Source organism: Pseudopodoces humilis, chromosome 13 (genome assembly GCF_049639895.1).
Source record: "Pseudopodoces humilis isolate 2021_Gansu_Grassland_sample_001 chromosome 13, ASM4963989v1, whole genome shotgun sequence".
Taxonomy (NCBI): Eukaryota; Metazoa; Chordata; class Aves; order Passeriformes; family Paridae; genus Pseudopodoces; species Pseudopodoces humilis.
The window spans coordinates 16,007,751-16,022,243 of NC_142212.1; the positions used below are offsets into that span (position 1 = coordinate 16,007,751).

General features: G+C 39.5%; 1 protein-coding gene across 2 annotated transcripts in view; it reads left to right on the forward strand.

The window, feature by feature from the left end:
- The window catches only part of TAFA1 (TAFA chemokine like family member 1), a 215,010-nt gene that overhangs the window by 163,494 nt on the left and 37,023 nt on the right, over positions 1-14,493 (forward strand). For both annotated transcript variants that reach the window (XM_088061865.1, XM_005522006.3), the window contains one exon: positions 11,095-11,235. In XM_088061865.1, coding sequence (XP_087917991.1) covers positions 11,095-11,235 — 141 coding nt within the window. The remainder of the gene's footprint in view (positions 1-11,094; positions 11,236-14,493) is intronic.

A 14,493-nucleotide genomic window follows, 5' to 3' on the forward strand; every position in this document is an offset into this window, starting at 1 on the left:
CACTGAGACAGGGATTTTATCTTGAATTGAAATTTTTTTACATTGGCCAGTGAAATGTCAATATTTTTCATTAAAAATATTTTAGTTTTTAAAGAAATCTGTATAAAAAACAACTTTTAATTGAAAAATCAGATTCCAAATTCTCTTAGATAGCATTTGGATGAATACTGATCATCACCAACAATAAACAAAGACAAAAATAAATGTTTTCTGCCCAGCCTCTTAGGTTCTGCTAACTGCAGAGCTCCCCAGCTACTGTTTAACTAATAAAGAAAAAAATGAATATGAATTTTAAGCCAATGTTGTAATGTGTCACATGTTGCTTTCAAAATAGGAAATTATTTGCTCACTAGACTTCCTGTATTTCTGCTGGAGTATGCAGCCCTTTTTATTCACATTATAAAGGAACAGAGTGAGCTGAATTGCACATGTATTCAAAGGAGCAGCACAAATCTGAACAGCAGCCAGGTGATCAATTATTAGGAGGCAGTACTGCATTGTGTTGTTCATCAGGAGATTCCAGAGAGAAGAGAAAGAAATTGTCAGAGAGAGAAACATTCAATGCAGTTGGGAAAAAAGGTAAAGGGGGAGAGAGAGAGATTGGGGAACCAGAATAAATCAGGGTTACAATTGTATGCAGAGAGCTGGTGCGGAAAGACAGAGCAAATCAAGGTGTCAGGAAATAAAATATTGCTCATCAACAGAAATAGGGAGGAGAGAGACATCAAAACATGGAAATTCATGCAAAAAAAAAAATGCAGCTCAGGATAGTGTCTGTGGAAAAATGTAGGAGAAGAGAGGTTTGGTAAGTGATTAAAGTAATACGGAAAAAAAGAAAATCAGTCAGACTTGCTTTGTTTGAGATGAATGTCACCAGAACAAAAGCAAAAGAAGAAAATAAGAGGTGCCAAAAGTTATAATGAAATTAAATATTGCCACTGTCCCCTTACTTAAAATTTCTGTGAGGAGGAGGCAACCACCCTCCCACTGAGGCTTCCCACAGAAGTGGTTGCACTGATGAGTAAATTTTGAGAACAATATGGTCTGAGTCTCACTTCATCCTGTGTTTCCCCCTCTTCCTCAGCCATGGTTTGGTCCTGACCAGAAGTAAAACAGCTCAATCATGTCTGGAGGGAATAGATCATTTTGAGGGGGAATTTTTAACTTGCTAATTCATAATCACAGTAGAGTAAGCCTTAAAGTTAAAATAGATTCTTTTGAGAGAGGATTCCTTGACTTGTTAATTCATAACTGAGGTATAGCAGCCTGAAAGTTAAAATATTGCTGCTCACATACCCAGTCCCTAACATTTACTGAAGTGCTTGACTGTGCTTGACGCTAAATAAGGCTCAGAAATGAATGTGCTATAAATTCCTTAGGCTGGAGACTACCAGGTTCTTCTGCTATGGATAATGAATGCAATGTAAAATGCTTTCCATGCAAAAACAACTGATTGCTTCTAAGCCTTTGGTCCCACCCTCTGTCCTTCTGCACCATTGTGCAGCCAGTTCCTGGCACAGGAATCGTTTTCTGCTCAAACACAGGACCAGCTGCTGGCGGTCACAGTATGAATAATTCTAGAAATATATGGGGTGGGATAATGGGCACACTTGTCCACTGAAAAGTGCTTGGGAAGTGATTGCTTGGCATTGCTCAGCTGCTGCAGAGGACAGGATTTACTGCTGCTGCTCATCACACCTTACATTGACTTTTGCTTGCACGTGCTGTAACTCGCAGTCTTTGTTTTCCTTCTCATGGATTTTGTAGGACGTGGTCAACCCCATCAATGAAAATATTATTGCCATATGGCAAGCTAACTCATCTGTAAGGGATCCCATTAAAAACATCTCCACTTTGATCCCACCCTGATATCTCAGTTTTACACAGTGGCCAAATTTGTTTAGAATCATTCCTTCCTGTTATTTTATTTACTGCCATTTGTTGGAAGATTAATGCAGCCTCTGCACTGGTTATAATTCTCTCCATCAGTCTGTCTGTGGTATCTCTGCAATCCCAGCTCTCCATCACTGTGCATTCTTTATGGATCACATTACTTTCACCACTCCTTATCTAAGTACTTCATAAAAGCACCTCACACATTTATAAAGCATGACAAGAGCATTACCATAAACTGTGCTACTGTGCTCAGTAAACACATCATAGGCTCTCCATAGGCTAATCACCTTAGTGGATAAAATTATCTGGGGATGACTTTATCTGCAACCATCATATCAAATGATGAACTGTATAGAGCAATTGTTTTGCTTTTCCACGAGAATTTAAGATCCCTGAATCATTTAGTGATGACTCAGAGCCTGGATTTGAAAGTTGGCTTTTGTGGAGTTGCCTTGTAATCAGTGGATTATTTTATAAATATTTTTTAAAAATCCTGAAAGTGTGACATTTTCATGTACCATATGAAAAATGTAAAAGATTCATCATGAGCATAGTAAGAAATTTTGAGTCTCTTTTAAGGCTGAAGGGAAAATTAATATGGTTTTCTAGTTTGGAGTAGTTTGGAAATGAAGGTATTCAATAAATGTATTAAGCACTTTTAGAGAGCTGGTGTTTGGGGGAAAGCCTGTTGGGCATAAGTGAGACTCTGTCAGGACCAAGCTGTGCTTGCATAGTTGACATAGAATAATTTCTAAATCCTTTCTTAGTAACCTCTCCTTATGCACATTTTTATATTCATTTCTCATCAGCAGCTGTGACTGAATCACTTATTTCTTATAAACTTAATTATTCCATCCAAAAAGAGAGAAGTCTCATCTTTCATTGTGTGTTTTTCCTGAAACTTGACACTGATTCTTTGTACACTTTTGCTGGCAGCATTTAGAATAATGTTTTGAGGTTCCAAGAACAATATTCTGTGGTTCACTCAAATTTTATTGTGAGAGTATTTTCAGGCCTAATTCCACTTTGGATTTTCACTGTTCTCTGGCAAGGAACTAGAGATGTCAATACTGCAAATGTTCCTTTCTGTTAAACAGCAGAAATGTACATTTCTCCACAGCTTTGATACCTAGAAAATTTGTTCTGGGCGAGAATTGTGCAGCTGCAAAGCAACGATCAGAATAGCACAGCAGGTCTTTTTAATCTCTAGTTTATACTGCAGCCTGCAGTTTAAGTTATAGGAGGAGTACAGTCAATGCAGGCATATTGCATCTATTTTGTCCAAACACAGTTTTTTTTATCCTCTCTGACATATCAAATATTAAATTTTCCAAACCACCCAAGTGACTAAGAGCGTGATTTTTTTTTAAAGGTACTTACAAGATTTTATGCTCAGCCTTCCTGGCATACATCATTTAGACCAAGACATCCTATTTACAAGTGATATAGACCTCTAGGAGTGTCATATCTCACTGAAAGTCAGTGAAATTTAGAGTCATAATGCTTATTACTTTTTGATATGGAACTTCAGTTATTTCTCAAAAGTAACATTCTTCTCTTTCTGAATTAAGTCCTGCCTCTTCACACACATCTCTTAATGGCATTCCAGAGCTGTAAATCCCACCAAGACTTCTAATTTATAACCTCCATTTCTCAAAGTTGCTGTAAGTTGGCCTCCCTTTGAATTAAAAAAAAATCTCATTAAAAGACGGAGGATCCTCACTAAGAGAACATTGGATTCTTGCCTGCCTCGTGAGTTACGTGTCTGGGTCTTGTAGTTCATCAGAACAAGAGTGCTGATAGTCCCTGTCACAATTCCCTTGCCATATTCCCTGTGACAAAAAAGCCATCAGTCCTGTGGGGAGGGGGCATGGCCCTGGAAGGGACAGCTCCACCCACAAGAGGTGGGATTTTTTAATAGATTCTGTCATTTTAGGGGTATATTGCACACAGGCATGCAAAATCCTAGTTAAAACGACTCATAACCCTGCTTAAATAAGAGCTGGGAGCAGATTCCTCATCAGCATTCCCCTCCAGCCACCCTTGCCCTGTCATCCCCTCGCCCTCCTCAGCCTTGCTGGTTATTCCTCTGCCTTTGGAGCTGCACTGTGCCAGAGGCAGGAGCTGCTGGAAGGCTGCCTTGTTGTTCTGGAGACCATTTTCCCCTTGATTCATCTGTAAGAGATTTTTTATTATTATTTTTTTTTAATATGCATAAGAATAAGGTCCTGCACAAATTTCTCAGGAGATCAATTTGCAAGGCTCTTTAGTAGAAAAACCTATTCTCTGGTGTGTATATTGGTTTGATATGGAAATCCATAAGCCAGCCCAAGATCCAAGCACAGTTCACATGCTGGTGTGCTCTGGGTTTTCCTTGTGAATTCAAGAGTAGAATCCATACCATTTCTCCTTTACAGAAAACACATATTTTTAATTTTTCCAGTTTGTGAGGATCAGAGTCTATTCTATTCTGGGTGTAAGTATAAGAATCTGTAAATCTCTCAGATAAAATGCCTCCTGTGACTGATGGAAGATAGCATTAGTAGAAAACTGTAAAAGACTACAAATCCTTGTGCTAATTAGAGCTTTGCATATCCCTGCTTCTCCTATTATGCTGAATGGAAAATACAATACAAATGGAAAAAAAGAAGTTAATATTAAATTGAAATATTAACATTCTGCTGAACAAAATACTTTAAAGATATAGGTTTCCTCTAGAAGTTCTTTTGTTATTCATTTTTGCAGAAAAGTTTGATTTCATAAAAATGGCCTTTTCAGTCAAGATTAGTCTTAGAAACTTAAGAGTTTCTAAGGTAAATAACCAGAGATGCCTGTGAGAATGCACATTAGACTCCTCTTAGCCCAGGAATTCTCACTCCAGAATCTATCAGAACTTTGGCTGAGTGTGAAATGAATTTTCAGAGGTAACTGACCTGCCTCATCCAGCAACTCTTCTCCAGACTCTGACCATGGGCCAGCACAAAGCAAGACAATCTCATTATCTCTCTTACTCAAATGTGCTGGGGCACAGGAACTGGGGCCTCAACCTGCAGGAATGTTGGGCTCTCAGAGCTGGGACCTCCAGGAGTGCTCTTTAAAGTGACCTGGACATCAGAAAAACCTCAGTGGGGTTTTAAAGTTTAGCACAAGGAGCATTTCCAAGGGAAAAGAAATTTCACTAGCCATGGTTCTCTTGTTCTGGGCTTTGGTAGAGAAGCAGCAGTTTCTTTAAGGGGGTACCCTGTGCCTCCAGAACCCTTTCACAGCAACAGCATTCAAAGAAATAATATCCCAACCAAAACTTAATGACCCACAGTGGGAGTCACTAATGTTGCTGCTATTGCATAGAGTCTTCCCAAAATGAAAATAATAACACAAATCTTGCATAATGAAGAACAAAATACTGACTGTTAATGAAAATATAAATAGAAATTTAGGAAACAGACCACTGCAGTCTATACTGATTCACTAGGCTTAAAAAAAAAAAATCCACTATATATCTGGGGACTTGCAGAGCATGTGTGGAGCATTCCAAATTCCCATGGTAACGGGAATTCCACATATAAAGAATACCTCATCAGTTTATTTGTATCAGTTATCATAATGGAAAATAAATAAGGAGTAATGCTGATGGGTTATACTTAGGTCAATTTTTTGATGGTGCCTTTGTGTTACATCAGGTTTATGAGCCAAGTTCAGCTGTTTTGTGACTTCATTGATGGCAGTTAACCCTAACCTTGTGAAAATGAGTGAAAACCCTAAGCCCTCTCTGATTGCTCTGAAAATGCATCCTGTAAGCTTGATTCTTTTCCTTCTGGAACAGATACACAATGTCACTGGATTATATGTAAAAGAAAAATTGGAGTGTAATTGCATTGAGGCTATGAGAAATCTTTTATTTGTTCACTTGTGAAGTGGCTTGTGGTGTAGCATGAGACTTTTTTTTTTTCCATCTGTTACATATTCCTGTCAGAAGCAAAAATGTTGCTTGGTAAGTTCCATAGTAGTGGTTTATTATTTCTTAAAGTAAAGTATAGTATTTTCCCCTGTGCGCTGTGTAGTCTGTAGTTCTGGCACATTAGCTGGCATAAACATTTTGATTAAAGCTTATGAATGTATTAATTACACCTGGGAAGTTTCCAAAGCTTATTCAAACTGAAAACTCTTTAAACTGCAGCCCCCAAACCTGAATTCCTTATAGTAAATGTGAAATAAAATGGCTGTCACAGGGCTGTTTTTCCTTTCTCTTGGATGCTTTATAAGACATGGGGTGGCAAGGGTGCAAGTTCTTTTATCCATTAGTTTCTGTGAACACTTTTTCAGCAAGTCGACAAGTGTCTGAAGAATTTTTGCTGTCACATTGTTAAACATTTGCTTGGAGTCTATAGAACTTAAATTCTCTTTTAAATTTTCTCTGTTCTCCTAGGTCTAGCAGTAGCATCTGCATATGCTCAAGCATTTTCAGAATAACATATGGGTCTATGACCTTAGCAGGGTGATAGCACTGGCACTTAGACTGGCTACTTGAAGCTGTGTAAATAAATAGAGCTATCACAAACCAGCTATAGTCCTAATGAACTGTTTGGAAATGTTGATAAAATTGTTCCATACTATTTCTTTTGCTTGTATTCCCATAGTGAATTACCAGTGGTGTAACAGAGGCAGAATTTGGCCAGGAAAGCCCATGATGTGGTTTGGGCACCACTATTTTTTTTGCAAGTAGCACGAACAGGTTCTTACAACAACCTTCATCTGGATTAGGCTGTGAGGTGCATTTGCAATGAGCTAGAAGCAAATGCAACAGAGGATCTGAATTCTAAAATGGCTGGGTGTATGACCCCGAGAAGAAAGGCACATCTTATCTGTCAGCCGTCTGTGCCAGCGCCAAACAGCCCAAGAAGTCTCACCAAAGCTCTGCTCTGCTCATGCATTCATGCACACATGCATTCATTATGATTGACCTGCCCTAGGAAGGTCCATTAAGTGGAACTCATTTCAAGCACAGATGGTCCTGAATAGCTTAATGTCTGTCTGGTGGCCAGAGTAAGTGAATTCTTGATGGCCTTAGACTTCTGATCACATACATGCAGCCAAGGAGGAAATGAAAACATGTTTATCATTTTGATAAACAACCTCTCTCATTGCTGCAGGACGCTCCATGTAACTCAGCAGAGTCAAATACTATTAAATTGTCATCACTGTCAAAGAGAGAACATATAAGTTTTGCTACCTGAGTCATAGTTAATGACTTCCACAATGTATAACACAAATCAGTAGTGCTGTTTGCCTTTTTTATGTTTGTTTACTGATAAGTTCAGGCTTGGCTGGAATGCAGAGGCAAGTTATAATTTTGAAGTGCAAAATATGCTTTTATTATTACCTCCTAGCTAGAGGTATAAAAAACAGAGATGACTAGAAGATGGCTTTTTGGCTTCTGCCAGGCATGCACTCAGACCTTATAGGTGATTAGATATTTTAAATCACAGCCTCCCACAACAGACTCATGTTTATGATAAAATATTTCACTCTGTGGTGTGTAAACTCAAGGTGGCTTTATAAGAGAGACAAAAATGAGCATTATTTCAGGAGTTTAGTGTCCTCCAATTAGAACTAAAGCATTTGCAGGAGTAACAAACAGCTGTCCCTGTTTTACAGGAAGAATGATCTATTATTTCTACAGTTTTCTATTTTAAATCTGTGCAGATCAAGGATTTCTGGAAGGCTAGGAAATATGAGCAGAGTTGCAATGACACAGATGCCATCTTCAACAGTCCAGGACCCTCCTGGCAGGCAGTTCTGTCCCTCTTGCTTTGGTCACATTTCCTTTGTGCAAAGCTGAGGATCTCCTGTCTACTGAGTGCTCAGAAAGGATCAGCTGTTCTCACTATCAAGTCCTGATAATGTTTGGTGTGAAGAAGATATAAGTCAAGACAGGACATTTTCATTAATCTCTGAACATTCTTGAAGGAAGATCAATGCTCTTCCTGATCTGCAAGTTGCAATTCCATTCCTAATCTGATTTTCTTGAGTCAGAAGGGAATTATTAAAAGGGGAAAAAATGCCAGGTGGATAAAACAGCCACTTCATGAAATGTAACTGTCAACATTACATTCAGAAGACACTTACTTCGAGGATTTTTAGGCTCCTTTCCTCTCCTTTTAAATTCAATGGCAAATCCCCTATTGACTTCAATGAGTTGGATGAGGCTATTATTGTGGAATCAAAGCCAGAAGCTACTGTAGCTCAAGAGACCATAAACTTCCAAAAACAGAGACATTTGTGGGGTTTATGACAAGGATTCAAACTTTTGCTGCACTCACAGTCTATCAGGTCAATAATTCACTTTTTTTTCAGGACTCCCAGCCATGTAATATCTTGCCAGGACTTCCCATAATCCAGATGAACCATTGAGAAAAAAAAAAATTACTCAGGAAAGCCATCAGATATTGAATGAGAGCATTTCTTGGTGCTCTCCAGCCCCCTGCCCCAAAAGAAGAAAGCTGGAAATAAAAAATAAAAATCACAGAATACAAAGATATTTCTCCTATCTGTCTGAACACAATGAGTGGTTTTCAGTGGAAACTGAGGATGGATTCTTGTTCCTCTCCCCACTCAATTAATTTCCTCGTTTATGCAGCTGAAGTAGATTTAAATAGAACCTCCCACCCTCAGTATATTTCTGGCATATATGTTTCTGTGAATGATGTAGTAAAGAGCATGCTCTTTCAATGAGGTTTTTTTTCCTATTCTCACTGTGTCCATTTATATTTGTCTCTATTCCCATTTTGTATTCATCTTTGTAAAAGTCTCCTGTGTACATGCATGGCTGGTAAAATTCATACCAGCAGAATACATTGCATGTAATGCTACTCAGTGAGAATCCATAGGCTAAACATCCTCTAATGGAAATATCTGAGCCCACTTAGCAGATTTTTCAGGAAAACAGGCTGTATAACATGAAGAATTTTCTCCATGTGAGGTGGATTTTTTCTTCTCTGTCAGCACTGGAAGGGGTCTTTGTATTGTTGTAATTATTAATATTTGCATATTTTTATAGACTATATAGATAAAACTTCCAGTTAATGTATTTAACTGTCTAGCAGTTTTTCATTGCTTTTATAGCTTCATTATGTTTTTCCCCTCCTAAACAACTACACACTTTGAGCTAAATTCTTTACTGCTCCAGCAACTTGAGCTTCCACATAACAATTAAAGGTGTTATAAAGCTCTTCCACCACAACCCATTATTTTGAATAAATAACCAAATAAGCAAGATGTGGTCATGTGGTTCTTAGTACTCATACAGCAAATTTATAGAGAAAATTAAGCATTTAGGTTATTCACAGATATTTACCACACAGTCTATGTAGTCTAAAATTAGAAATGCTTATTACTGTGTACATTATCTTTATTGTTGAAGTTCCAATCAATAAAATCACAAATCTCTCTTCTCCTAGGGCATGACCATAAGATGGATTAAACCAATGAGAATCTTTTCATTGCTTTCAATATGATTTGGATAGGGGAACAGGGAGTTTGTGTGAAGGATTACTTCATAGAAAATACAAGCATTTGGGTTTGAGTTGATTATCACAATTCCTCTTACTCCTCAGAGACACTTCACAGACCCTTTGTTAGAGGGTGGCTCTCTGAATTGTTTGGATCTCTCTTTTTTGACACCTTTTGGCTTTCAAAAAGCTTGTGTCAGCAGCCCAAATGCACGTAATAACTAAGAGGTGCAGCAGCACATCTCTCCAGATGACTTCAATATTTACTACTGAATTAATCTCATGCTTGCAAACTCCACCATGTGACACCATCATTTGAGCAACATCAGACCAGGCAGAACCCTCCCTGCCCAGTGCTTCACTAAAAATGCCACATTTGTAGAAACCACAGGTACCAGGACTCACTCCTGGTAGGGAATGACTCCCAAACCTCTGCCAAAACTCCTTGTTCACAGCCAGAGGTGGAGCAGCATCTCCACACTTATCCTCCTACCTGGCCACACAGCACACAGTGTCGAAAGCTGTCAATATTCTTTCAAAAAGAGTGAAAGCCAAAGATGTGAGTAATGTGGTTTATGCTGTAGTAAAAGCACTGTGCACTTAGCAGTTCTTAATGGCATGAAGAAATGAAGCTCTTCTAGAATATCTTGCACATCCTGCCCTTTAGTGGGCAGCACATGGGGTTTTGTACTAAGCTGAAACAAACCCTGCCAAATTTATGCCGCAATTTCAGAAAGTAGCAAAATATCTGTGGGGCACAGCCTGACACCATTAAATACTCAGTGATTACGAGCTAAATGCAGTCTGAGGAGTGGAGAAATGACCTGGGCAAGGCATTAGCCCACTGTGGTGGTGTCTCCTTGCACGGCAGAGCTGGGCTGAAGGGGAATGGCACACCTGGCACTGCATTTCTGTGCTCAGCATATGGCACAAGCACCAAGCGTTCACCAGCCCAAAGCCACCGAAGTATCTGCTGAGCTCTCCTCTGTACTCCCTGTCTAACAAAATATTGCAAATGGTCATAAAGAACAATCAGGGAGAGAACTAATTAAACCTGGTGATCTCACACACAATGGGAATGTTTCCTGCCTTAAAACTGACAATTTAGTGAGAGGGGGAGCAAAGGGAGGTGCTGTTGGGGCACCCTGTAACCTGGAGAGACTCATTGGCATTCCCTAAGGGCTGAGTACTAGCACAGAATCAAATATTTGGAGAAAAATCTTATTTCTGTATGGATTCTCTTAGTCTCTGTCCTTTTATGAGAAAATGTTTGGGGAAGAGGCCTGTCATATTACAAGCATGAAACCTGCCAACACTAGTTGCCCATTTTCTGTAGTATTTTACCCTTGTTTCTTCAGGCCCAGATACTTACAACATTATTTTTAGGCCAAAAATTATGTGGATGTCACAGAAACTTCTACTATAAGAAAGGCAAGGGACACTTATCTACATTGTCTATTAAAAATTATAGTATAGCAGTACCTGGCTTATTTGGGAGCACACAAAAAAAAATTTATTTAGAAATAAAACTGTAATCCCACCTGTACAGAAGCTGGGCAGAGGCACAGACAGGAGCATGCCAGGGTGCTTTGATTAGCCACTGCTGCTCTTCCTAATCAGAGTGTCAATATTCTCTTTTTTCTTTTTCTTTTCTTTTTCTTTTCTCCTTTTTTTTTTTTTTTTTTGCCAGAAGGAGGAACGTGTGAAGTTATAGCAGCACACAGATGCTGTAATAAGAATCGAATTGAGGAAAGATCACAAACAGTAAAATGCTCCTGTCTACCTGGGAAAGTGGCTGGGACTACAAGAAACAGACCTTCCTGTGTTGATGGCAAGTAGCTCCTCCTGTGTATATGTTTCTGTTTGTGTACCATCCAGTAGAAAGCTGTAAGTCTACAGATTTTGTGTAGGAATTGTGTTGTGCTCTTTATTTAACAAAATAGAAACATCTACAAAAATAAGTATATATTTAAACCTCTTTCTTGCCACTTTAGTGCACAGTTCTGTGCATGTGGGTCATGTTAAGGTTTACCTGCAAACTGTGAGAATATTGCCCAGTATGGATGCTTTGATGAGTATAAACGATTTATTATTGATAAATACCTGGACAAAATTATCCCTTGAGTCACTTCACGGGGCCCCTGCGGTGCCACATTAGTTTTGATTCATAAATATTTCAATGGACTACTGCCATTCATTTTGATTTAATTAGTCATTTGGAGAGTCAGTGGCAACATAAATAAATTAATCTTGTATTCTGGTCCTGAAACGAACATTACCATTACCATTTCCAGAAATCTGGAAAAAAAATCTTTGCCTTTTGAAATCACTGCTGCTGTTACTTGTCACAGGGATTTGGGGTTTTTTGTTTTGTTTTTTTCCTGAAGAAAAAGCACCATGTTATTTGTGTCTGGGTTTCATATCAGGTTTAGCTCCACAGGGTGTTTTCCTCTCTGGGGCTCCCCTGCCAGCCTTGCAAGGTGAAACCACACAGCTTCCCTCACGGCTGGGAAGTTCTTAGCAAAATATAAATCACATAAGAAGATGGGAAATAAGTGGTACTAATCCCATTAGTTACCCTTCCCAAAGAAGCTGCTCTGTGCTGCAGAATCCCTCAGTGCAGCAGCTTTGTGGAATGGAGTATCTTGTAAAAATCCCTCGCTGCTTTTTCTGGTGAAGGTTGTTTGTACCAACCCTCAGGTGCTTCAGAGAGCCACGGGTTGGTTTTGGCACTGTAGGCTCTGTGCTGGGCTCTCCTCATTCTCTCCATGGTGGAATCCCATGGGTGAAGGTGTCTCTGCCAGTTTTGGAAGCACCCAAAGTTTCCTCTTCTGGTCTGTGTTTGGCACTCAGCTTCACCTCGAGCAAGAGTGGGGAGCTTTACAAGCAAATATTGGGAAAAATGTTCTCTTCTGGGTACCTTTCCTCAATCCCAGGCTGCCAAGGGATTAGAAAGGAACAGGGAGTGGTCCAATGTAGCTCAGGCAGGTGTTGTAGTTAGACAGGAATATTGGCAGGTGTTGTGGAATGGAGAATTTTGCAGATAAAGATCATCCTTGCAGATTTGACACCAAAAAGTTGAGAGAGTGACTGCCTTAGAGGAATCAGAACTTCGTGTTTTCTCAGCAGGTATTTCTGGCATGGGGATATCTGATTTATATATTAAAGATACAAAAGGAAATATTATTTAAAAAAGGCACTCAAATTTTTAAATTATGAAGCAGTGTTTCATAGCTTGTTACACTGGGAATGCAATTCAGCTTCTGAACTCATGATTAAAACCAGGCTATTGAATGCACCTGTGAATGATTGCTTTAGTCCACATCCTGTAATTCTGTTATTGCTTAATTACCCTGATAAAAAGAAGCTTTTCTTTTTCTGCTAAGCACTCATAAAACGGTAGGTGAAAAATACAGCTGGCTGTAACCAGAGATCAGCTGTACAAGCCTTGAAGAATTTCATGTTCTTCATCAGGCCATGAAACACAGAGGCAGCAGATAGAGCAGAGACACCATTAATTCAGCTCTCATAACTCTGTTCAGAGAAGAGAAGCTCAAAGAGTGCTGTGCTAAGAAAAAAGTCGGGTGCAGGTGTGGACTGGAGCCTAATTGCTCTGTCAGGATTACAATAAAGAGAAATGTTATTGTCTGGAATTTTGAAAGGAGTTAGGATAAAACAATGGCTAATATGAAAGTGTAAGGCATTGAAGTTGCTGGTAAGACTCGCTGTGACTTCAAAGCCAACAAATGTGAACTACAAAGGAATGTCTTCCCCTTTCAAGCTTAGTTGTTGTAGTCAGCCCATAGCTGCTTTTGTAGATGGCTGGAGAATGGTTCAAAAGCCCAATATGCTGCTGGTGAAAATTAATCCAGGGGACATTTGCTTTGGCCTTTGTTTTATCCCAGACTTTGCTTTGTGACTTTTGACATACTGACCTGGTTTAAGTCAGAACTTTTTCCAATTTGGTGGTTCTGTTCTTGTTAAGACAAACTCCCAAAACTTCCCATTGGAGAGCCATTGATGTCAGTGCTTTAACTCACACAAAGATTTGGGATTTGCCGTTTATTTTGTATATGAGAACATTTCAAAAGTTCACCTGCAACTTTCTACTTTCTTTATCTACCATATTGAAAGGATTAAGACCAGTTAATCTCACACTAGGTTTTATTTAGTGTGTAAATGTATATAATTTCAAGCCATAATGTGTCACTAAGAAATCTTGCTTGGGTCCTAATTAAATATCCAGAGGTGTTGAAGTGCAGCAATATACTCACACCCAAACAGAGACATCACCTCTGAGAGGTGACAAGGACTGGGAGACCTCTGTGAGCAGTTTGCCTGTTGGTTATCACCTGGAGCCATCTCCACCCCATGCCTATGTACTAGTGTGCATAAAACAGGCTGAACCCGAATGTTGCCCTGCCAAACTGTGACTTAGTGGTATTGGGATCAAGCTTTTGGTGTTTCCCAGTTCAATTTCATCAGGAAACAGCACATCAAGGCTGCTGCTTTGCCACTTTGATGGGGAGTTGCAGAGGAGAGATTGCATTGCCTTTCACTCCTGCCAGCGATTGCTCTGGGACGCAACTGGGCTGGGGAGAGCTGGCTTTGTTTTCTCTTTCAGAGAATACAATTATATCTAGGAGTCATCTTAACATGAAATAAGTATCGGGGGTGATGAATGGTGCTTTGGTCCCTTTTGTTGTGAGATCTGACCATCCCAGTACACAGGGCTTGGCAGGCAGTCCTCCTCCTGCACGGGCTGAAATTCAGGCTGAGGTTGTTTGTACCATGAAGGGCATGAAGTTGATGTGTATTCCCAAGTATCACTTCCTACCAAGTCCAGCAAACCTTTTCTTTGGGGTTTCATCTTAATAAAGTAGAGTGAGTTTTTCCCACTCTACTCTACTGTGGCAGCCTCAAAAGTCACAAATGATTCCATGTGGCTCATTCAGTCCTAAAAGCTGCCTCCATCACCAGTGAATTATGCAGTAGCAGCAGTGGGAGCAAAGCAAAAGCCAACCTTGCTATGAAACACAGACACCAGTTTCTGTTTCTTTGCCTTTTCTGCTGCACATTTACTTTCATG